The following is a 26256-nucleotide window of genomic DNA, read 5'->3' as shown; positions in this document are numbered from 1 at the left end:
AAATGACTAAAACGGACTACACATTGATATTCTCTCTCTGTTTATGAATACACATACAGGCATACCTTGGAAAAATTGTGGATTTGGTTCAGGACCACAGCAGTAAGGCAAATATTGAGTCACATAAATGTTTCGGTTTCCCAGTGCATATTAAAGTTATGTTTACACTATACTGTAGTCTATTGAGTGTGCAATAGCATTATGTCTAAAAAAATCAACATATCTTAATTTGAAAACACTATTGCTAAAAAATGCTAACAATCACGTAAGCCTCCAGCAAGTAGTAATCTTTTTGCTGGTGGGGTCTTGTCTTGATGATGGAGCTGACTCATCAGGGTAGTGGTTGCTGAAGGTTGAAGTGGCTGTGGGAATTTCTTAAAATAAGACAACAACGAAGTTTGCCACATTGATAGACTCTTCCTTTCACAAAAGATTTCTCTGTAGCATGAGATGCTGTTTGATAGCATTTTACTCACAATTGAACTTTTCAGAACTGGAGTCAATCCTCTCAAACCTTGTCACTGCTTTATCAACTGAATTTATGTAACACTGTAAATTTTTTGTTGTTATTTCAACAATGTTTACAGCATCATAACCAGGAGTAGATTTCATCCAAGAAACCACATTCTTTTCTCATCTTTAAGAAGCAACTCATCATCTGTTTTATCACGAGATTGCAGCAATTCAGTTGCATATTCAGGCTCCACTTCTAATTTTAGTTCTCTTGCTATTTGTACCACATCTGCAGTGACTTCCTCCACTAAAGTCTTGAACTCCTGAAAGTCATCCATAAGGGTTGGAATCAACTTATTCTAAACTCCTGTTAATGTTGATATTTTTGTTTGTTTGTTAATTTTTTTTTTTTTTTAGACGGAGTCTTGCTCTGTCACCCAGGCTGGAGTGCAATGGTGCAATCTTGGCTCACGGCAACCTCTGCCTCCCGGGTTCAAGCGATTCTCCTGCCTTAGCCTCCTGAGTAGCTGGGATTACAGGTGCCCACCACCACGCCCAGCTAATTTTTGTATTTTTAGTAGAGACAGGGTTTCACCATATTGATCAGGCTGGTCTTAAACTCCTGACCTCAAGCAATCCACCCACCTTGGCCTCCCAAAGTGCTGGGATTACAAGCATGAGCCACCACGCCCGGCCTTTTTGTTTGTTTTTTTTGAGACAGAGTCTCGCTCTGCTGCCCCGGCTGGAGTGCAATGGCATGATCTTGGCTCATTGCAACCTCCACCTCCTGGGTTCAAGCAATTCTCCTGCCTCAGCCTCCTGAGTAGCTGGGATTACAGATTCCCCCCACCACACCCAGCTAATTTTTGTATTTGTGGTAGAGACGGGGTTTCACCATGTTGGTCAGGCTGGTCTTGAGCTCCTGATCTCAAGTGATCCACCTGCCTCCAGCTTCCCAAAGTGCTGGGATTACAGGCATGAGCTACCATGCCCAGCCAATGTTGGCAGAGACACAGTCTAACTATGTTGCCCAGGCTGATCTCAAACCTCTAGCCTCTAGCAATTCTTCTGTCTTGGCCTCCCAAAGTGTTGAGATTATAGGTGTGAGCCACTATGCCTGACCATATTTCTTGAATAATAAGACTTGAAAGTCAAAATTACGCCTTGATGCATGTGCTGCAGAAAGGATGTGTTAGCAGGCACGAAAACATTAATTTCCTTGTACATGTCCATCAGAGCTACTGGGTGACTAGGTGGACTGTGAATGAGCAGTAACATTTTGAAAGGAATCTTCTTTTTTTGAGTGTTAGGTCTCAGTAGTGGGCTTAAAATATTCAGTATACTATGCTATAAATAGATGTGCTGTCATCCATTGATTGTAAATGAGCACTGGCTTCTACTTAAAGTTACCAGCTGCATTATCCCCTAACAAGACAGTCTGTCCCTTGAAGCCAGGCAGTGAGGTGATTTCTCCTATCTCTAGCTATGAAAATTTTAGATGGTATCTTCTTCCAGCAGAAAGCTGTTTCATCTACATTGAAAATCTGTTGTTTAGTATAACCACCTTCACTGAAGATAAATGTCTTAGCTAGATCTTCTGGATAACTTGCTGCAGCTTCTCCATCAGTACTTGCTGCTTCACCTTGCACCTTTATGTTATGAAGGTGGCCTCTTTCCTTAAACCTCATGAACCAACCTCTGTTAGCTCCAACCTTTTCTTCTGCAGCTTCCTCACCCCTCTCAGCCTTCACAGAATTGAAGAAAGTTAGGACTTTGCTCTGGATTAGGCTTTGGCTTAGAGGAATGTTGTGGCTGGTTTGATCTTCCAGCCAGGCCACTAAAACCTCCGTATCAGTAACAAGACTGGTTTTTTTTTTTTAGATGGCGTCTCACTCTGTTGCCCAGGCTGGAGTGCAGTGGCGCCATCTCAGCTCACTGCAACCTCCGCCTCTCAGGTTCAAGCGATTCTCCTGCCTCAGCCTGCCGAGTAGCTGGGATTACAGGTGCGTGCCACCACACGTGGCTAAATTTTGTATTTTTAGTAGAGACAGGTTTTGCCATGTTGGCCAGGTGCGTGCCACCACGCCTGGCCTGGCTGTTCAGTTTCTTATCATTCACGTGTTCCCTTGCAGTAGCACTTTAAATTTCTTTAAGTACTTTTAATTTTCTTAAGTACTTTTCCTTTGCATTCACAATTTGAATAACTTGCACAAGAGGCGTAGCTTTCCACCTGTCTTGGCTTTTGACTGCCTTCCTCACTAAGCTTAACAATTCTAGTTTTTTTATTTAAAACTCATGTGACAGACATGAGACTCTTCCTTTCACTTGAACACTTAGAGGCCCTTATCGGGTTATTAACTGGCCTATTTTCAATATTGTTATGCCTCAGGCAATAGGACGCCTGAGGAGAGGGAGAGACACAGGTAAATAGCTGGTCATTGGAGCAGTCAGAACACATGCAACATTTATTGATTAAGTTCACTCAGTGTTTTTTATATGGATGCAGTTCATGGCACTCCAAAACAATTAGCACAGTAATATCAAAGATCATTGATCACAGATCACCGTTATATAATAATTACATTGTTACTATATTGCACATATAATAATAATAATGAAAAAGTGTGAAATATTCTGAGAGTTATCAAAAATGTGACAGAGACACAAAGTAAGCACATGCTGTTGGACAAATGGAATTGACAGACTTGCTCAACACAGGGCTGCCACAAACCTGCAATCTGTAAAACATCATTTAATGAGCACTTACTATAAAAGGATACTACCATCTCACACCATTTCATTTACTTATCACAACGGCCCTTTGATGAAGGTATCGTTAGACTCATTTTATAGGGAAGAAAACTGAAAGCTGAAGATGAGAGCAATTTGCTCAAGGTATTGTTGTTAAACAAATGTATCTGCTGGAACTTAATCCTAGTCTACCAACTCCAAAGCATGTGTTCTATTCCCTACATAGCCTATCCTAAAGTATCATGTGGAAGACAGTATAACACTGCTGTCAGTAAGCATACCATTCTATCACTCAAAAGCAAAAATATGCATATAACTCTGTGTGTGTGTGTGTGTGTGTGTATGTCTATTTGTATATGCATAGGTATATTATGGAGCAGAAGAGGCAAACTCTGGCCTCAGTGGTTTCTGCGCCCCTATGGTGTTGCTGCATCTGTCCCTGGGCTCTTAGCAGCAGGGGTGACAAAAACCTGGATAATACCCATTTCCACACTCTGTGCTCAGCACTCTGTGATTTATGTGCGGCTCTGCAGGGGCAAGCTCCACTGTCTTGTCCCCATTTCTCTTATTTATTGAAACTTTGCTGCTGTCTTATCCTCATATCCCATCTGTTAGTTGAATAATAAAGGGTAGGAAATTGATGTCAAAGCAACCATGATGACAAAAACAAAAACAGAAACAAACAAACAAAAAACCCCACTGCTCCAGATGGCACTAATTTTAACACTACTTGAAATATTTTCCTTAAAACCAAAGAAAAGATATATGTAAAACAATCTTCAAAATAATTGTTTTTGAGATGGAGTCTTGGTCTGTTGCCCAGACCACTGGCATAATCTCAGCTCACTGCAACTTCCGCCTCCCGGGTTGAAGTGATTCTCCTGCCTCAGCCTCCCAAGCAGCTGGGATCACAGGCGTCTGCCACCACGCCCAGCTATTTTTTTTGTATTTTTAGTAGAGACAGGGTTTCACTATGTTGGCCAGGCTAGTCTTGAACTCCTGACCTCAAGTGATCCATCCGCCTCAGCCTCCCAAAGTGCTGGGATTACAGGTGTGAGCCACCGCATCTGGCAACAATCCTTTTTTTTTTTAAATTTAATTTTTAATTTTTTTTTTTTTTCATAGAGATGGGGGTCTTGTTACCTTGCCAAGGCTGGTCTTGAACTCCTGACCTCAAGTCAGTCTCTCGAGTAGCTGGGATTACAGGCATACACTGCCATATTTGAGTATAAAACAATCCTTTAAGTATATTCCTAATATAGTTTCCCAAATTTTGAGTGCTTTTTTACAATCTCAGCTAAAGAGAGCTAGTTGGCAAACTATGTCGTACAGTTGGTTCTACCTAATGAACAATAGTGAACTACATTTCAAATGCTCTTTAGCCAGTGGGTCCTCTATCACAATATCCTGAACATTTTATTTTGTAGTCCAGCAGTTTTAACCCATAATGGCTGACAGACGTTATACATATAATAACATGAGACTTGGCACAAAGAAATATGGAAAGGTTATCGTGCTACGTATTAAAGTTTAAGTCTCACAAGACGCTCAAGGCACTTTCAAATGTGAAGTAATGGAAATACATAAAAATCAGTAGACAGGACGACTGCGGTGGCTCACAGTTGTAATCCCAGCACTGGAGGCCAAGGCGGGCTGATAGCTTGATTCTAGGAGTTAGAGGCCAGCCTGGGCAATGTGGTGAAATCCCGTCTCTATTAAAAAAAAAAAAAAACACACACACACACACAAAAAAACAAACAAAAAACCGGTAGACGGTCAGAAATGAGTGGAGGTTATTTGACATTAATGAAGGATAACATTATATCGGAAGCCTAGAGGCCAACAACTTTTTAACTTTTGTCAAAATACTTTATACTACAGATACTTTTTCCTCTTTGGTTAATGACTTACCTTCAAAGGTTGATTTCTTCTTATTATAGCAAGTTCAATGTTTTTTCCACCAGACTGGACAACCTAATGTAGAACAAGTACACTATTAGAATTATTTCAGCAAATTTTGTGTTTAATAAACAAAAATGGATGAGGAAAAAAAACTCATGATTTCCTGAATATGCTTTATTAGATCACTTACTTCTAGCAAAGCTTTTATTGCTAACTTGATAGCTTCACTGTCACTTGCTATGGCATCTTCTGTGTAATTCTTTTCTAGAAATTCTCGAACAGTTTTAGCATTTCGGCCTATTGCATTTGCCTTGAAAAATAAAAGTTAATTTATTAATATCATTGCAGTAGGAATGAATTTATGGTTACTAAGTAAAGTTTAGAGGTTTGGAGTTTACTCCAGTATACCTTAATAAAATTACCAAATGAAAATTACAGATTTGAAAACATAGCAAACATTTCAGTAGCTCATTTGGTTACTATCAGAATAGTCTGTAATGGTGGCATGGTTTTTATTTTCCTTTTTTTGTTTGTTTTAGAGATGGGATCTCACTCTGTTGCCCAGGCTGGAGTGCAGTAGTGGCACAATTATAGCTCACTGCAGCTTTGATCTTCTGGGCTTAAGTGATTTTCCCACCTGAACCTCCTGAGTAGCTGGGACTACAGGTATGCATCACCACACTCAGCTGATTATTTTTTTGGTAGTCTTGCTATGTTGCCCAGGCTGTTCTCAAACTCCTGGCCTCAAGTGAGCCTCCTGTCTCAGCCTCTCAAAGTGTTGGGATTACAGGCGTGAGCCACAACATCTGGCCAACTTTTTCTTTTAAATATACCAATGCTTTGTCCTGGCTAACACTTTCTATTAATATAATGTCTCCCAAATCCTTGATAACCAGAAATTATTTTATTTATATATTTTTTTGAAACAGGGTCTCAGTTTGTGGCCCAGGCTGGAGTACAGTGGTATGATCACTGCTCACTGTAGCCTTGGCCTTCTGGGCTCAAGGTATCTTCCTACCTCAGACTCCCAAGTAGCTGGGACTATTGGTGTGTGGCACCACACCTGGCTAATTTAAAAAAGAATTTTTTTTAGAGATAGGGTCTTGCTCTGTTGCCCAGGTGGGTCTCGAACTCCTGGACTCATGTGATCCTCCCAGCTTGGCCTCCCAAAGTGCTGAGATTACAGGCATGATCCACTGTGACTGGCTCAGAAAAGATTTTAAAAAGCTGAAACTTGAAAAGATGTGGAGAGGCAAGGAGCTATAACTTTACAATATGGCACAAAAAGAAGAAAGCAAAGAGAGGGGAAAAAATGACATCAACATGAAGAAAGCTATTTACCTAAGTTGGGCTGAGCACCATTTTTGTAGATTTTAGAATAAGTATAGTGGTAACCTAATTGATTCGTTATCTTCTTTGACTCTTAAGCAAGAAGGGCTTCTATTCCTTTCCTCTTTTCTTTGTTCTTTACACATTTTCATCAGATGAAGGAAAAATGCAAATGGATTTTCCTGGCTGCATGGCTATGGGTAGAAGGCCGCATATTCTTTTAATTCAGCCTAAATATCCAGATTAGTACTCCTGATGATAATAAGATTTTAAATTTTATATTAACAGAACACTTATGTGTCAGGCACTAGGTTAGGCATTTTACATGGATTATCTCATCTAACCATCACAAAAATGATTAAATAGGTACTGTTCTAACCCCAATTCTTGGATGTAGAAATGGAGGTTTGGAAAGGTTAAAATAGGGTTTCTCAATATCATCACTGTTCACATTTTGGGCCAGCTAATCCTCTGTTGTGAGGGCTGTCCTGTGTATTGTGGGATTTTTAGCTGCCTCCACAAGCTAAATGCCAGCAGCAACTCCCACCCCAGTTGTGACAACCAAACATATCTCTTGTCAAAGACATTGTCAAATGTCTTTTAGGTGGGACAAAATCAGCTGTTGGTGAATTACTGACTCAAGTAATCTTGGCCAAGATCATGCAGAGAGTAAGCAGAAGAGCTAAGCTTTGAAACCATGGTCTGAATCAACAAGCCAAGCTTTTAACTTGATACACTATGCTGCCACATGCCCCTTTCCTAGGATGATTACAGAGTAAAAAGAACAAACAGAAAGGCCTATCCTTTCACTGGCATTAAATGGGGGAATGTCTCAGTTATAACTGTTTAGTATTATTATTATTATTTTCTTTTTTGAGACGGTCTCACTCTGTCGCCCAGGCTGGAGTGCAATGGCGTGATTTCGGTTCACTGCACCCTCTGCCTCCTGGGCTCAGGCAATTCTCCTGCCTCAGCCTCCCGAGTAGCTGGGATTATAGGTGTCTGCCACCATGCCCAGCTAATATTTTTATTTTTAGTAGAGATGGGGTTTCACCATGTTGGCCAGGCTGGTCTCAAACTCCTGACTTCAGGTGATCTGCCTGCCTCAGCCTCCCAAAGTGCTGAGATTACAGGTGTGAGCCACTGTGCCTGGCCAACTGTTTAGTATTATGATTATGGGAAAGAGATCTCAAAGGAGATTTTAGGACATAAACATGAAAACACACCATTTATATTACATTATATAACAATATACTATTCTGGTTAGCAAAAGATTCTTTTTACTTCATATAACTTTTTCTATGCCATTATATTTCAGAGGATTAATATAAGTAGCTGTTGAAACTTCTAAATTAAATTTTGTGGCCTTGAAATTTCACTAAGATCAAAGGTAAAGCCTTCAGCCTGGCATGACTTTGAAATCTATTTGCTACTAGGTTTGTTTGTTTGTTTTTTGGTAACTAGTTGCTACCCAGAGAGGAAGTACATAGTTAGTGGCTTCAGGTAGTGGTTTATCCAAAAACTTCACTGGGCCTTTAAAGTCACCCTGCACATTTCTGGTGACTTTCCTATCCACTTCTTCCAATTCTTAATGTCAAAATCTTTAACTCTTACCCACCTGACTTGTTTTCTAAAATCTATCCTGTTCTTGCCACACTCAGATCCCCACCCTCCCTTGCCCTATCACCCACCCCAGTCCACTTCAATAATGACTGGTAGTTTTGCAATGCTTTTCCTACCTGCCTCCTCAGATTAATGATGATTTTCTGCAGCAAAGACTATCAGCTGACAACCCTAATATCCATTCTTCCTTTGTGATAGAACTCTAGGCAATGTGACTGCTGAAAAATGTCACTTCCTAGCTTCTCTTACAAATAGGTATACACAGGTGGAAGTCACTGGGTGAAGCCCCTAGGAACCTTTACTGCCTAGAATGCAGACATATTGGCTAGAGGTCTAGCAGCTATCTTGAGAGCATGGAAAAAGACTAAGACTAAAAGAGACAAATACCAGCATCTGCCTACTTTCAGACTTTTCATTATGTGAGAAAAATCAATCTTAAGTGTTAAGCATCATCAGGTCTTTGTTGTTAGGAGATAAAAACAATCTCACTTGACAGACCTCGGAAGTGCATCCTGTGACACACTGCCCCATACACCTCCAGAAACAAAAACCTTATTCCTGTGGCTACTGGAAGTGGTAATGGCAGACAGCCCTCAGCTCTTAACTCCCTTGGGAAGGTTCCCTGGTTAACAAGAGCTCCCTCAGGTAAGGTCATGTGCTCTTCCAGGGCCAGCCTACACTGACTCAGTGATGAAGAGTATCAATGTGCAGTCCCTTCACCCCAAGTTAGAACAGCTCTGATGAGCCACTACAGATCCAGAGCACTCTATGGTGTCAGCTGAAGCCTTTATTGCGACTGCAATGCAGCCCAATGTCTCCCTCTGCCCCATCCTGATCCCTTCCCTTCAACAAATGCTGATACCAATGGCACTTCCTAATATCTTATAAAATAATAATCTTCCCATGAGGCTATGTGACCCTAAGGAAGGACAAGGTCTCTGCTGACAAGTGCAAAGCAGCTTTTCTCATCTGAAGGCTTGCTAACTTCCGGAGTAAATCTTCAATGAGCTCTCCCACACTAAGAAAAAGAGATGTGGAAATGAGCAAAAAACTCTACTCACAATAAATGAATCACAATTTCCATTATTTTGAAGTATAAACAACAGAAGGCAAAACTGGTCAAGTGTTGTCAGAAACAATAAATTGGAGGATTATATTAAACAGCCTTTAAAGTCTTTTCAGCCCTGAGGTTCTTAGTTTTTATGGCAGCATTTTCCAAAGTGAATCCCACAAAACATCAGAGTAGAGAAAGGATCTATGATCAAAGGGCTCTATGTTCAAGTAATCTTGGGGACTACTATTTTACCTGCTTCTAGAAGATTTAAACGCTTTTTAGCAGATCCAGATGTACTTTGGTAACAAAACTTACTAAATTTCTTTAAATAGCTAAAAAAATTACTTAGCTAGAGAGCTTGTTTACCTAATACCTGTTAACATGAAAAGAAATGCATTTTGAGAAACATTGCTCAGAAGTATACGACATAGTTAACATTCTTACCATTTTGAAACATTATGGCCCATACTGACAAGAGCAAAACATGCCCCTTAATCATTAACATCATTAATCAGGGTGGGGCTTAAGTCTATGCAGGTGGGTCTCCTTAAAATAGTATAGAATAGCTTTTAAATTAAGTAACCACTTCAATGCACAGCATATTAGATGCCAGTTTTCATCAATGTTCTTTATGAGCTAATTTTATTTAAAAACTTTAAAAATGCAAGCTTTTCAAGAAATACACAGTAAACTGAAACAAAGTTTTGAATATAAAATTTGAGTGCTAATGGCCAGACTGGCATTCCTACAAATCTACAAGCTATATTGTAAGTGAAAGGAAGAATATTTTAAAAAATGTGTACAACTTCTTAGATACACACTTAAATACCAATATCTTAGAACTAATAAGCAAGAACATATTCAATTCCTGCCACTAAATGTCTATAAAATATTATTTTGAAAAATCAGTAAAATAGGATTATAGTCAAAGTAGGCATTTAGAAGCATCATTTCATGATCCGAATGCTATAAATATTACGTTTTCACTCTAAAATATAGGATTAGTGTTTGCTGTAAAATGAAACTTGAATGCTTAAAACACAAACTTCCCTTACTAAATTGTCAACAGAAGAAATGAAACAATTTTAAAAAGCTGTAAGAATTACTAATGCTTCAAAAGTTCAAATGGAGAGAATATTTCTAGCTGAGAATCAAGTAGACAGCATTATGTTATTATCTAGTATTCATTTATTTGTTAAATACGTATGACCACCTTGTATATAAGGTTCAATTCTAAGCACTAGTGTGTCAATAGTATAAAAAGTAGACAAAAGGCCAGGTGTGATGGCTCACACTTGTAATCCCAGCACTTTGGGAGGCCGAGGCAGGTGGATCACCTGAGGTCAGGAGTTTGAGACCAGCCTGACCAACATGAAGAAACCCCATCTCTACTAAAAATACAAAATTAGCCAGGCGTGGTGGCACACGCCTGTAATCCCAGCTACTTGGGAGTCTGAGGCAGGAGAATTGCTTGAACCTGGGGGGTGGAGGTTGCAGTGAGCCCAGATCGTGCCATTGCACTCCAGCCCGGGCAACAAGAGCAAAACTCCATCTCAAAAAAAAAAAAAAAGTAGACAAAAATCCCTGCACTCATAGACCTTAAAGCTTAGTGGGGGAGAGATAGATAATAAACAAGGTAAACAAGGAAATATGTAAAATAAACAGTACATTAGTTGTTATGAGAGAAGTAAAGCCAGGATAGGAAATAAAGAGCATTGAGAATGGGCTACAGTGCTAGAAAGGCCAGTTAGGAGGGGCTTCACTCAGAGGGTGAGGATGGTAGCCATGCAGATATCATGCAAGCTCTGGGCAGAGGAAACAATAAGAAAGAACAAAAGTTAAAAGCCCTGAGGAAGGTACACATCTGGCCTCTGAAGAACAGTAAAGAGGCCAGTGTGGCTGAGTAGGAAAGCAACGGAGGAGTTAATAAGCTTCGGGTTGGAGAGTTGAGGTGGGGGCCAGATAAGGTTAGACCACTGTAAGGGCTTTGGTTTTTACTCTGACTTACTTGGGAGGCAAGAGGGGATTTTGAACAGAGAGGTGACCTGATCTGACTTAAATTTTAACAGAATCACACTGTTGACAATTAGAGTGCACATTCTTTCTGGGTGTGCCAAGAACGCATGGCCTTGACCACTCTTGATGGGGCTATTCCTCAGGACTGTATTAGTGGCCAACAACCCTGAGGAATAAGGTCACGTCTTTTTGCAGAAAAAGAAGAAGCTTGTTCACTGCCTATTACAAAAGTGGTAGATTCCCCAAGCTCAGGGTTTCTTAGCTATTATTAAGAAGACCCATCATATCCACCTGCTTCCTCTGTGCCACCAATGGCACTTGGCAGGCATAAGGAACTGGCACCATCACGAAATGCATGCTGTTTGCTGCAAAATGAGGTGGTAGTTGGAAGCAATGTGTGATCAACAGAGGCTTTTCTTTTTTTTTAAGAGAATGTAACTGTACTTTTTAAATTGATTTATTATTAAATAATAATGGATTGGATATCCCAAGTGGCATATGGCTTCTCAACTGGTCTCTAAGACCAATTATTTCCATATGCAGCTTAACCCTGTGCTCAGGAAACCTCCTCTATAAGGTTTGTATCACATTGCTACATACATATAAACCAATGCTATATATAGTCTAGGGGTCAGAAAATTATAGCCTGCAAGTCAGTTCCCTGTTTTTGTAAACAAAGCATTATTGGTACATCACTATGCCCATTTATTTATGTAAATCTATTTCCAGTCTATTTCTAGTTTATGCTACTATGGTAAAGTTTAGTAGTTGCAACAGAGATTGCAATGCCTACATGGCTAAAATATTTACCATCTGGCCCTATAAGAAGTTTTCTGATCCCTGCTACAGATCAGCAATTTATACTCTTAAAAATTATTGGGAACTCCAAAGTGCTTTTGTTTGTGTTATACTTTTTGGTATTTACTGTATTATTGTTGAGAGATATCATGTGCCTTGGGCTGTCAGACAAGGCTCTGTTTTTCAGGGTTGTCTATGCAGCTGGTAATCTTGAGATAAAGATGTCATTCCTCAGATAAAGGGCAGGCTACCTTATTGCTTGCTATAAAACAAGGAGACTCTCCATGCTTGGTGTTCCTTAGCTGTGAAGCAAACCAACTTTGTTCACAGCATTCAACCAGGCCATATTACATCAACTCTGTGGGTCTTGAGGATAAAGAGAATCTATGCAAATATGCTGATACTCATGCTGTTTGATGTGCCATGAGTAATAAAGTCTTTATTTCTGATCCAGAGGGTCTTGTGTCTTCTGCCAGTATCCATGAAACAGCAACAGGCTAATTTTATTAGTATGTAAGTAGTGTAAAATCAAATTCCAGACCCAATAATGAGAAACTGAAACTAAGACTTTTTTTTTTTTTTTGAGACAGAGTCTCACTCTGTTGCCCAGGCTGGAGTGCAGTGGCACGATCTCAGCTCACTACAACCACCACTTTCCAGGTTCAAGCAATTCTCACGCCTCAGCCTCCCAAGTAGCTGGGATTATAGGCATTTGCCACCACGCCTGGCTAATTTTGGTATTTTTAGTAGAGACGGGGTTTCGCCATGTTGGCCAGGCTGGTCTCAAACTCCTGACTTCAAGTGATCCACCCGCTTCGGCCTCCCAAAGTGCTGGGATTACAGGCGTGAGCCACCGCACCCGGCTGAAACTCAGAAAATTTTTAAAAAATTTAATTCATTTAAAAATAAGCCCATTACACGTTATATTAGTCTGCTTGGTATGTCATAACAAAATACCACAGACCAGGTGGCATAAACCACAGAAATTAATTTTCTCAAAGTTCTAGAGGCTAGAAGTCCAAGCTCAAGGTGCTAGCAATTTTGGTTTGTGGTGAGGGCTCTCTTCCTGGCTTGCAGATGGCTGCTTTCTCATTGTGTCCTCACAAGGCCTTTCTTCTTGTGTGCACACATACATGTTCATGCAAAAGAGAGAGCTCTCTGGTGTCTCTGTCTCTTTTTATAAGGACATCAATCCTATGGAATTAGGGTCCTATCCTTACGACCTCATTTAACTTTAATTATCTCCCTACAGGCCCTATTTTTGGGGGTTAGGGGTTCAATGTATGCATTTTGGGGGACCCAATTCCATCTATAACACATGTTAATATAAACATGTTTTTATGAAATAATTACATTTTCTAAAAGAAAAACTATTTTTTTGAGAAGAGTGGTACAAATATATTCCTGTCTACAATATATTTGTCTTGCAAATATATTTACTCTCTGGCTTCACAAGAGAAAGCTGAATTCTTTTATCTGTTTTGCATTCAACATATTGCAATATGTTATTATGGCTGAAGTATAACATTACACAAACATGTAGTTAGAAAAGGGAGGAATATTTTAATGCCCTTCTCAGAAAAGTGTGGCTATTCCACTCAACAGGTGGTAGTTAATTGCAAATTAAAATCTGCAACCACATAAACTTTTTTACTGTTATATTAGTCTCTTGGCTTTTTATACATTAATATTTTAAAATTTCTCAGTTTTAATTTCTAATAGTCAATAGGGATTGGTAAAACCTACATAATGTTTGCTTTGAATAGGTATTTTATTTTGCAAGATTTTGTAATGTCATGCTTGCTCATTTGGAAAACTGGTTTACTGAATTATGCAGATCTTCTAAATGTTGACCCATGTGATTTCTAAAACATTAAATAATCATGCTGATTAATTTTTCACAAAGAAACTGTCAGGCTCATTGTGGCAAATACATGTTTTCCAAAATTATAATTTTTGCTTGAAAACTTGAATTTTATCACTGGCAACAAATCATTGGAAACAACTGTCAGTTGCTTCCTTAAAGTAACAGGCTCAGTTTGCTCATCCTTGAGAATATGTCCTGCCAAATCTCCAAGTCCTAATAACCATGGTTATTTATTGTTTTGTCAAGTAAAAATGAAGTTCCGTAAAAGATGGGCTGTTTTAGCTTGCAATTCAAACAATCACAAAACTGCTTTTCCTCAAGACATTCACCATACCTGCAGCAAACATGTTTATGAGTACTTCCATTTCATCACACAGAATGTTAAAAAGATGTATACCTGAGTCAAGATTTAATAAAACTAACAATCTTTATGGTTTCATCAAAGAGAACTCATGTTAAAGTCAAATTTATTGAGTTTTTAATTGCAAATGTATGGTGGTAAAGAAAAAAATGAGAGCTAACACAGTTGTGTACCAAGATACCAGCAATTTTATCCATGATCACTTCTATGCCATCAGTGTATGTGTCCATGCAGTGAAAATGGGAAATATTGTCTCAGTATTATTAGGAAAATAGGTTTTACCTAATGGGTCAGGGATTTGCCGATCACATTTTGAAATCTGCCACTTTTTACTGTATATCATATTTGGCCAAATCCTTTAAGCGTATAAAGCCAAGCAACCCATACACAATAAGGATTCCACACAGACCTACTTGAAAGTTCATAATGTTGCAGCTTTTCTTTTCTTTTCTTTTTTTCTTTTTCTTTTTGAGACAGAGTCTCACTCTGTTGCCCAGGCTGGAATGCAATGGCAGGACCTTGGCTCACTGCAACCTCTGCCTCCTGGGTTCAAGCAATTCTCCCGCCTCAGCCTCCCAAGTGGCTGGGATTACATGCATACACCACCAGGCACAGCTAATTTTTTGTATTTGTTTTTTTTAGTAGAGATGGGGTTTCACCATGTTGGCCAGGCTGGTCTCGAACTCCTGACCTCAGGTGATCCACCTGCCTCGGCCTCCCAAAGTGCTGGGATTACAGGCGTGAGCCACCACGCCTGGCCGTAGTTTTTCAAATTTAAACAATGAGTAGCAAATCTGGCAGGTCAAATGAATCATCTGGGTAGATTCTAATTCCATCTAAAGACCATATGTTTTGCTTATCTTTCTCTAATCTCTAAAACATAGAGATTTTTTTTTATCACTGCTATCCCCAGTGTCCAGAAGAGTATCTAGTACATAGTAAGAGCTTAATACTGTTGTTGAATGATGGAATCCTATAGCGTTGCCAATCTTGGGGGGGAAAAATTCCCTTGAACCTATATTCTCCTCTAGCTACTGTTCGTTTGTCTGCTCCTGTTTATAGCCAAATTTCTTAAAAGCACTATCTTTACTTCCTATTTCCTTTTCTTCAATATTTTATTTTGGAAAAATTTAAACTTACGAAAAGTGTAAAGTACAATGAACAACTAACACCACACTCTTTGCTTGGATTCATGAACTATTAACATTTTGAGGTATTTGTTTTACTTCTCTCAATTTAGATGCAGGCGTGGGTGCATGCGTGCACACGCATACACACACATTTTAATGCTGAAGTTGCAGATGTCATTATATTTCATCCTTAACTATTTCAGCATCTACCTCTTTAAAACAAAGTTGTTCTCGGCCAGGTGTGGTGGCTCACCCTTGTAATCCCAGCACTTTCGGAAGCTGAGGTGGGTGGATTGCTTGAGGTCAGGAGTTCCAGAGCAGCCTGCCAACAGCGTGAAACCCCGTCTCTCCTAAAAATTAACTTGGCATGGTGGCAGGCACCTGTAATCCCAGCTACTTGGGAGGCTGAGGCAGAAGAATCGCTTGAACCTGGGAGGTGGAGGCTGCAGTAAGCCGAGATGGTACCATTGCACTCCAGCCTGGGTGACAGAGAGAGATTCCGTCTCAAAAAACGAAACAAAACAAAACAAAACAAAAAACCAAAAACCCCAACAACCCTCCCCCCTCAACAAAAACCCACAAAGTTGTTCTCTTATGTAATTACATTATAATCATCACATCCCGAAAATTTAAAACAGACACAACATTATCTAATATACAATCCATATTTAAGTGTCTCTGGTTGTCCTCAAAATGTCCTTTGCATCTGTTTTTCCCACATCCAGTATACAGTCAAAAATCTTGTATTGCATTAATTCTTTAGTGTCCTTTAAACTAGAAAAGTTTCCATGCCTTTATTTTGTTTTTTATTAACATTAACATTTTTGAAATATCTTGTAGAATGCTTTACAACTGAGATTTAGCTGATTGTTCCCTCAATCAGATTTAGGTTAAATCCAATGGCAATAATACTACTAAGGTCATGTTATTTCTTTTCCATTGCATCACAGCAGGAGGCATATAATGCCAGTTTATCCTCTTATAGGAGATGCTAAGTTTGATGGTGATGGTGGTGTCCACCACAACTTTGTGATTAACAAGTAATATGTGGCACCACGTGAATATCCTTTTCCCAGCCATCTTTCACTTGATGGTTTTGGCACCCCTTAATGATTCTTGATCTTCCCTCTCCCCTTTTCTTTTATTATTTATCTATTTTTAATTTTGTAGAGACAAGGCCTCACTATGTTGCCCAGGCTGGTCTTGAGCTCCTGGCCTCAAGTGATCCTCCCACCTTGGCCTCCCAAAGTGCTGGGATTACAGGTATGAGCCTTTTTCTTCTAAATCCACTCCAGTCATGCTTTCATCACCATCACTCCATCCAAACTGTTCTTGTAAAGGTCACCAATGACCTGCACATTGCTAAATCCATTCATCTCACAGCCCTCTTTTTACCTGATGGAACTGAGTAAATTGATAACTCTTTCTTCAAACACTGTTTTCACTTGGGATCCAGAACACTTGTCTCCGAGTTCTCCTCCTTTGTAGACTATGCTGGGTCCTTCCCAACCTTTCCCTGGCCCAATGCCTCTAATCTAAATCAGGTCTTGCCTGGATTATTGAACATAGCCTGTAAATTATCTCCCTGCTTCTACACTAAGTTCTCTACCATCTATTCTCAATATAGCAGCTACAGAGACACATTAAAAGTATAAATCAGATTGTGTTATCCCAATATGTAAAAACTTCAAATGGCTTTCTACATCACTTTATTTAATATAATAATTTAAGTCCTATCCAAGGCTTTCTAGCCCTACAAGATCTAGCCCCACAAGATCTAGCCCCCTACCTGTGAATACTTCATTTCTTACCACTGTATTTCTTGTTGACTTGCTGTAGCGTAGTCACGTTGGTGCTCAAAAAGTTTGAGATTTTGAAGCATTTCAGATTTCTAATTTTTGGATTATAGATGCTTAGCCTGTATGCTCTAGCATAGAAATCTAGCTATAATAGCCTAGTTGCTATTTTTTATAAATATGGAATATGCTACTGCCTTGGGATTTTGCCCTTTTGTTTCTGTGTTTGGAACACCAAAGCAAATAACTGGCTGGCTTGCTCCTTCACTTTCTTCAGGTCTCTGTTCAAATGTCTCCTTTTCAAAGGGACCTTCCCTGACCACCTTGTGTATATCAGTCATTCTCTATCCTCCTAACCCTGTTGTCTCATTTTACTCACAGCATATATATATATATATATATATATATATATATATATATATATATACACATACACACACACACACACACCACCTTTTATATTGTCATATTTAGATTTTTATATTGTCTGTCCTCCCTTTTTCATAGGGGCAGGAATTTTCATCTGTTGAGTTCACCTCTATATTCCCATAACCTAGAACAGTATTTAATATGTAATAAAAATTCAGTATTTATAGACTGAATACTTGTTAAATGATGGGCTGTTTATATATTTTATACTTTTGATGGTGAATAATCTTTGGGAATCCTGCACTATAACATCCCTAAGTACAGAGTTATCAACTCACATGCTTATTACTCTGGTATTCAATTCCTTATTTCTGGACCTTTAGGATTTTATTTTATTTTATTTCATTTTTGAGATGGAGTCTTGCTCTGTTGTCCAAGCTAGAGTGCAGTGGTGTGATCTCGGCTCACTGCAAGCTCCGCCTCCCAGGTTCACACCATTCTCCTGCCTCAGCCTCCTGAGTAGCTGGGACTACAGGTGCCCGCCACTGCGCCCGGCTAATTTTTTTGTATTTTTAGTAGAGATGGGGTTTCACCGTGTTAGCCAGGATGGTCTCGATCTCCTGACCTTGTGATCTGCCCACCTCGGCCTCCCAAAGTGCTGGGATTACAGGCATGAGACACCGCGCCCAGCCAGGATTTTATTTTTGTATTTAGCTATGCATTAAAAATGTTAATAATCATTCTAGCCCTGCAGATGTTTATAGTAGGAGAGTTTTTAGTTAATTTAATGTAATTGGCCAAATGCCAGAACCTGTTACTCCACTAAAAAATTTTCTTTTAAGCCAAGTACAGAAAGACAAATACTTTATGATCTCACTTATATGTGGAACCTAAAAAAAAAAAATGAACTCATAGAAGCAGAGAATAGAATGGTGGTTAACAGGGGAGGGCGGAGGAGGGAAAGGGGATGGAAAGTTGTTAGTTCAAGGGTACAAAGTTTCAGTCAGGAGAAATAAATTCTGGAGATCTACTGTACAGCATGGTGACTACAGTTATTAATAACGTACTGTATATTGAAAATTGCTTAAAGAGAGTAGATTTTAAATGTTCTCATCACAAAAATAAGTATGTGAGATGATGGGTATATTAATTAGCTTGATTTAAATCATGCCACAATGTACACACACATTGAAGCATCACATTTACAACCATAAATATATAGAATTTTTTCATCTGTCAAAAATTTTCTAAATATCTTCTTCAGTACAAAAATGTATAAAGAAAAAAATCTAAAAATGAGTGTTTCCTTACTGTACCCCTGTTTTTTTAATCTGGATACTGGCAGAGCTTCATGGCAACCTGCCAACATGGCTGACTGAGTTTGCTGGACTTTTCTGCCATGGAAAGGGCAGCAGCTTGCCCTCAATGGAAGAGAAACTCACCCCGGATATAAGTTTCCCCTACTTGTGCCAACTGCTTCTGTCAGCTCTCCCACCTGTGGACTTAACTGAATACTTCCTTGCATTTTTTTTAGAAACAGTCTATGTTGTCCAGGCTGCAGTGCAGTGGCTATTTGCAGGCATGATCATAGTGCACTACAGCCTGGAACTCCTGGGCTCAAGCCATTCTCCTGCCTCAGCTTCTCAAGTAGCTAGGACTACTGCCATGCACCACTTCAGCTGACCTGAATAGCTTTCTTCACCATCATAGTATTCTAGAAAACATAGCCTCTGAGCAAGGAACTGATTGTGAGGAAGTAGGGGAATTGGCTTATGTTCATGAGATTCATTGGTTTTACTATGTTCTCTCATCACCTTGAATTAGCCAGCCTGATAGTAATTCTAGAACAGGCTATGAAGACTCAGTAATAGCAGTAGCTGTGTGACATCTTACAGGGCTAGGGTTCTGTTCTATAAGATCCTGTATGCACCCTGAGCCATAAACTAGTAATTCATTTTTCACATGCCTACAAATCTAGGAACTAAGGAATAGATGCGTCTCATGAATATCCTTAATGGCCCACTTGTAAATCTTTGTCTCTTGTCCCCACTTGGTTCTGCTAGCTTAAAGGTTCTAGTTCCCAAGAAAAAGAAGGGGAGATAAGGGAGGATGTTTCTATCAGGGGACATAATAATTTCACTGAACTACAAGCTGAGATTGCCACTTGGCCATTTTGGACTCCCCATGTTATTGAACCAACAGGCAAATAAGGGGTTACTGTAATGACAGTATGATTTGTTTTCATCATCAATGGGAATAAAGTTACCATTATACAATAGGACCAGGGAGGAGGTATCTAAAATTCAAAGGATTTTCTGGAGGCTTCTCTTAGCATTCCCCTGTAAAATGAAATAACTTAATGGAAGGCACTATTACCCATTAGGGCAGGATCATTAAAGGCCCAGTCCTCATAAATAAAATCTGTGTTACATGCCAGGTAGAGAACCTCAAAATACCAAAGTGCTGGTATTAGCTATTTCTATTCTCATTTCTGCAACAGGCCATGTGGCAACAGTTTATGTTCATAACTTCCTATTTCTCCTACCCATTCTATCTTTTCCTCTACCTATACCTCATAAGCCTACAAAATAGCATTGCAAAATATGCTCAGTACCATAGCTGTGTTCTCAATAGTCCATTGCAACATTTATCAGGTTACTTGGTATAGTATGTCAGAGTAAAAAACAAACAGACATAAAAAATAAAACACAGATCCAAACAAAACAAAAAAAGAAAAACTTGATCTCATAGATAAAATGTTATAGTTCCCAGAAGTAGAAATCAAGTCAGAAGATTTTATTCTACCTTCCAAGAATGGATTTTAGAATTCATATAACATACACAGAAAATAATCTGGCCTAAAGGAAGTAGCATGATGTAATGCAAACAACATAGAATGAAATAAATAGAACATCTTGAGTTCTAATTCAGTATTGCTATTAACTAGGAATGTGAACTTTTTTGTTTTGAGACAGGGTCTCACTCTGTCACTCAGGTTGGAGTGCAGTGGTATGATCCTAGCTTACTGTAGCTTCAAACTCTTGGGCTGAAGTGATCCTTCCACATTAGCTTCCAAAGTAGCTGGGACTACAAGTGTGCATCACCAATGCCTGGCTAATATTTAAATTGTTTTTGTAGAAGTGGGGTCTTATTACATTGCCCAGGGTGGTCTCGAACTCCTGCATTCAAATAATCCTTTTGCCTTGGCTGCCCAAAGTGCTGGGACTACAGAAGTGAGCTACCACACCAGGTTGGGAAGGCAAACTTAACAACAGCAACAAAAATCACTTAACCCCTAAATCTCAGCTGCCAAATACATAAAATAAAAAAGGTTTTCAAATGTTTTTTGTTAAAGATGATTTTTTTTAAAAGCTGCGTAATATTTCCCTCAACCAAAATCCCACCAGAAAGTGCACTACATAAAATGTAATCAGTGGGGTATCCACGTGTATGCAAGCGAGTGCGCCGTGCTTATATCCTCCTGTCCCACCATGAGAACTGAAGACACCAGAGCAGAGCAGAGTTTCAGACCGAGATGATCAACAAAATTCTCAACAACTAAAAAATTCCATAATTTTCCTGACTGAGATAAAATAAAATACTTCTCTGTACGTCCCTAAGAAGCAATCAAATTAAAACAGAAAAATTATGTAAACCTGGAAAATGTTGTGTTACGATATAGAAACAAAGGGTAATGATGTAATGATAAATGCAAACAGAAGATGGCAGGCTTTAAAATATTTAAAGATTGAGTGTGGTAACTTGGTTTGTTTAGGGCACAGATTTAGGAGACAAGAAATCTAGTACAGGTAAGAGATCTCTAGTTGACAGGAAAAAATGGTCTGATATTTGCAGCATGTAAATCTATACCTTCTGATTACTAATTAGATTACTCAGGCAGATTAAAAGGATATGTGCCACTGACATAAGTATTCTGATATTTGTTGTAAGAATAATCCACTGCTTTACTGCCTGGTTAACGGTTTACAAAACAGTATCTTATGAGTATGGTCAGTGCAAATCAAATTCTTTATTTAACACAAGCATAAAGACCATGGCAATATTTCTCCATTAATTTATTTGGCTCTTAATAATAGTAAAATCAACTTTGTAGAAAACTATTTAAAATCTGGGTATTTAACTTTTAATAAAGTCAAAATCAGTTATATTGGATTCTGTAGTGTAGTCTTATTCTTATATACAGGAATATACAAAAATTCACTCCTGGAAGCTAGGTTTCTCTGGCATGTAGCAGTGTTTTTTGCGGGGGGCAGGGGGGCATTGTTTGTTTGGTGTTTTTCAGACAGGGTCTTGCTCTGTCACCTGGGCTGGAGTGCAAAGACACGTTTATATCTCACTGTAACCTCAAAATTCTGGACTCAAGCAATCCCCCTGTCTCAGCCTCCTAAGTATCTGGAACCATGGGTGTGTACTACCATGCCTGGCTGAGCCCTATACTTTTGTATTGGATTTGAGTGCACCATTAAACAAAGTCATTACTGTAGTTGGGTGTCAAAACAAGAATAACAGCTTATCCAGAAAACAAACTATATGCTAGGAATTATGTAGAGATCATTGCTACATACTAGCACATGAGTATAGATTCATAGTTTAGGGTGCTCTGACTCTCCTAGAATGGAGAAGATGAATTAAATATTTCAGTATGAATTTAAATGTCCATCTAATTCTTTGTTAAAAGAAGAAGGACTATTTCTGCTTGAAGCAAGCATCTATATAGTACAATATTAATTTGGAATAATAAACAATAAATAGGAACTGGATATTTCTCTTACTTGGCCATTTATAAACACTTACTTTGGTCACATCTTTTCAAAAGACCTTGTGCTTACAAAATTAAGGTGATTCTTTATCCAACCAAAATCATTGTAGTTTCTGACGAGCTGAATAGTTACATTTTACCAATACCAATATTTAATGCAACATAATTTTGTCATGTCTCTCAAAGCAATAAAGCATTTACATTGAATATTTACTAAACTTCTAAAAAAAGTATTAATAAATTCATGACTCACCTTCCAAGCATGATAAGTACCAGAAGGATCTGTCTGATACAATCTTGAGATACCATCATCATCAAAACCTACAATTAAGGCAGAAATACCAAAAGGTCTTCGTCCGTTGCTTTGGGTATATTTCTAGAAAAATAAAATGTATTTTTAGAATAAAACTATTACTTACAAAATAAAAATTCTAATAATAAAGCATTGCTGCCCAAATGATCCACTTCCCTAATTCTTATTCTACATATATTAATGATCTTTTTCCTAACCCTTTCTGGAGCAATCTCAATTCATGATGAAATTTTAAAAAATTATGCTATACAGTCTATACAATAAAATCAGAAGTTTATTTACATATAGTCTTAAAATCACTTTCTTGTTGCTTTTTATACGTTTGGTAACATCACTAGACTGTAATTTCTAATATAGCAGAGACCTGTTTCATGCATTTTGGTTCTTAGTAAAGTTGATTTCAATAAGCTGTGCTTTGGAAATATGTCCTCGGCTTACCTTGAGGGACGCTATAAATGTTACTATTATTATCAAGTATTCTTACTTGACACTATTTTTATCAAGGACATTCTGTTCACTATATACTAGGTTATCTCTAATTAAAAACCCAAGTAAAACATTTCTTTCATTCCCAAAACAAGAAAACCTTTGTTTATCCTGAAGAAGAGCATGCTGTTTCCTCACAGACAATGGGTCACTGGAAACCAATTGTATGTATTTCTACTTTAGTGGTAGGGAACTTCCTGGAATTTGTGCTCTAAGGAGTAGAATTCACACTGAGACTCGTGCCCCAAAAGTCATGCAAAGAAGCATTCCTGACAGAAAGCTAAGGACTAATTTTTTTTTTTTTTTTTTTTAAGAGCCAGGGTTTCACCATGTTGGTTGGCCAGGCTGGTCTCGAACTCCTGACCTCAGGGGATCTGCCTGCCCTGGCCTCCCAAAGTGCCGGGATTATAGGTATGAGCCACCGCGCCTGGTCTAAGGACTAAATTTTTAGGCAACTTCATATACTATAAATAATTCTGTGGCTGTATATAACTGTATGTAACTCTGTGGCTTGAAATAGCTTTACATCAGCCTTCTTCCTGATCTTGCCTATGTATCATATCTATTTTCTTATTTTCCGATTTTATTATATGTATTTTAAAATATATATATTTATTTTTAGGTTGGATGCAGTGGCTCACGCCTGTAATCCCACCACTTTGGGAGGCCAAGGCAGGCAGATCACTTGAGCCCAGCAGTTCGTGACCAGCCTCGGCAACATAGGGAAACCCTGTCTCTACAAAAATAAAAAATTAGCCAGGCATGGTGGTGTGCATCTGTGGTACCAGCTACTGGGAGGCTGAGGTGGGAGAATCACTTGAGCCTGGGAGGTTGAGGCTTCAGTGAGACGAGATCATGCCACTGCACTCCAGCCTGGGTGACAGAGTGAGATCCTGTCTCAAAAAAACAACAACAAAATCTATATAGAGTAGCATACTCTGTATGTGTATATATTATATACAATATATGCACACACACTGTATATATATTGTATATATATTTTATATATAATATATATAAAATATACACACAATTATATATATAAAATATATATACACACACTGTATGCTATTCTCTATTTCTACAAACACAACTTTTTTAGTGTCCACATATGAATAAGGACATGCAGTATTTGTCTTCCTCTGCATGACTTATTTTACATAACAAAATGTCCTCCAGGCTCATTCACGTTATAACGAATGACAGAATTTCATTCTTTTTTATGGCTAAGTAGTATTCAATTGTGTATCTATACCATATTTTCTTTATCCATTTATCTGTTGATGAATGCTTAGGCTGGTTGTATATCTTCCCTATTGTGAATACTGCTGTGATAAACACAGGGGTGCATACATCTCTTGGATATACTGATTTCTTTACCTTTGGATGATGCATAACCAGTAGTGAGATTGTGGGATTAGAGGATAGTTCTACTTCTATAATAGTTTTCTGAGGAACCTCCATACTATTTTCCATAATGTCTGTATTAATTTACATTTCCACCAACAGCGTATAGGAGTTCCCCTTTCTCTGTATCCTTGCCAGCATTTGTTATTTTTTGTCTTTTTGATAATAGCCATTCTGAGGTGAGATGACATCACTGTGGTTTTGATTAGCATTTATCTGATGATTAGTGATGTTGAACATTTTTTCATATACATGTTGGCCATTTGTATTTCTTCTTTTGCAAAATGTCTATTCAGTTCATTTGCCCATTTTTTAGGAAGATTATTTGGGTTTGTTTGGTTTTCAGTTCTTTGAGTTCCTCGTACATTCCAGATATTAATCCCTTGTCAAATGAATATTTTGCAAATATTTTCTCTCATTTTGCAGATGGACTCTTCACTCTGTTGACTGTTTCTTTGGCTGTGCAGAAGCTTTTTAGTTTGATATGATCTCATTTGCCTAATTTTGCTTTTGGTGCCTGTGCTTTTAAAGTCTTATCCATAAAAATATTTGCCAAGCCCAAGGTCCTAAAGCATTTCCTCTATATTTTCTTCTAGTAGATTTATAGTTTTGGATCATACGTTAAAGTCTTTAGTCCATTTTAAGTAGATTTTTGTATATGGTGAGAGAGAGACAGAGGTTTCATTTCATTTTTTCTGCATATCCAGTTCTCCCAGCTCCATTTATTGAAGTGGCTGTCCATTCTCCAATGTACGTTTCTGACATTTCTGCTGAAAATCAGTTGATTGTATGTAGATTTATTTCTGGGTTCTCTATTCTGTTCCATCGGCCTATGTGTCTGCTTTTTACAAAAGCACCATGCTATTTTGGTTACTGTATCTCTGAATATATTTTGATTTCAGGTAGTGTGATGCCACCAGCTTTGTTCTTTTTGTTCAAAATTGGTTTGACTATTTCCTAATGTCCTAGTTCACACCTAGGTATAAAGTAGCTGTTGTAAATATACCTTAGAGGGAAGACTCTTTTATTTTTTCCTTAATGAACCTTTTCTTTTTTTTTGACAGAGTCTCACTCTGTCGCCCAGGCTGGAGTATGGTGGTATGATCTTGGCTTACTGCAACCTCCGTCTCCTGGGTTCAAGCAATTCTCCTGCCTCAGCCTTCCAAGTAGCTGGGGTTACAGGTGCGCACCACCACATCCAGCTGTTTTTTTTATTTTTTGTAGAGATGAGGTTTCACCATTTTGCCCACACTGGTCTTGAACTCCTGGGCTCTGGGCTCAAGTGATCTGCCCACCTCGGCCTCCCGAAGTGCTGGGATTACAGGCATAAGCCACCGTGCCTAGACTAATGAATCATTTTCTTAAGATACGAAAGTAGGCTGGGCGCGGTGGCTCACGCCTGTAATCCCAGCACTTCGGGAGGCTGAGGCGGGTAGATCACGAGGTCAGGAAATCGAGACCATCCTGGCCAACATGGTGAAACTCCGTCTCTACTGAAGATACAAAAATTAGCTGGGCGTAGTGGCACGTGCCTGTAATCCCAGCTACTCAGGAGGCTGAGGCAGAAGAATCACTTGAACGAGGGAGTTGGAGGTTGCAGTGAGCCGAGAAGATTGCACCACTGCACTCCAGCCTGGTGACAGAGTGAGACTCCATCTCAAAACAAACAAAAAACAAATAAACAAACAAAAAACAAATAAACAAACAAAAAAACCAAAACTGCAAAAGGTGCATATGAGATATCGATCTTCTGCCGGAGAGCCCCAGGCCTTCTCGGTGGTCATTGCATTCTTATGACTATGTTTCCGTAAATACACTCTG

At 38.8% G+C, this 26256-nt stretch overlaps 1 protein-coding gene across 3 annotated transcripts in view; it reads right to left on the bottom strand.

Annotated features, from left to right (window-relative positions):
• PSMA8 (proteasome 20S subunit alpha 8) overlaps positions 1-26256 on the bottom strand; it is a 56556-nt gene that overhangs the window by 9065 nt on the left and 21235 nt on the right. For 2 of the 3 annotated variants that reach the window (XM_004059266.5, XM_063699136.1), the window contains exons 4-6: positions 22483-22605; positions 5297-5416; positions 5116-5178 (exon numbers count right to left, since the gene is read on the bottom strand). In XM_004059266.5, the coding sequence (XP_004059314.1) occupies positions 5116-5178; positions 5297-5416; positions 22483-22605 (306 nt within the window). The remainder of the gene's footprint in view (positions 1-5115; positions 5179-5296; positions 5417-22482; positions 22606-26256) is intronic. The other variant, XM_055368358.2, reaches the window with a different exon arrangement.

The sequence above is a fragment of the Gorilla gorilla genome, chromosome 17 (assembly GCF_029281585.2).
Source record: "Gorilla gorilla gorilla isolate KB3781 chromosome 17, NHGRI_mGorGor1-v2.1_pri, whole genome shotgun sequence".
Classification (NCBI taxonomy): Eukaryota; Metazoa; Chordata; class Mammalia; order Primates; family Hominidae; genus Gorilla; species Gorilla gorilla.
The sequence above is the reverse complement of the archived record's forward strand: the minus strand, read 5'-3'. Positions and strand labels throughout refer to the sequence as shown.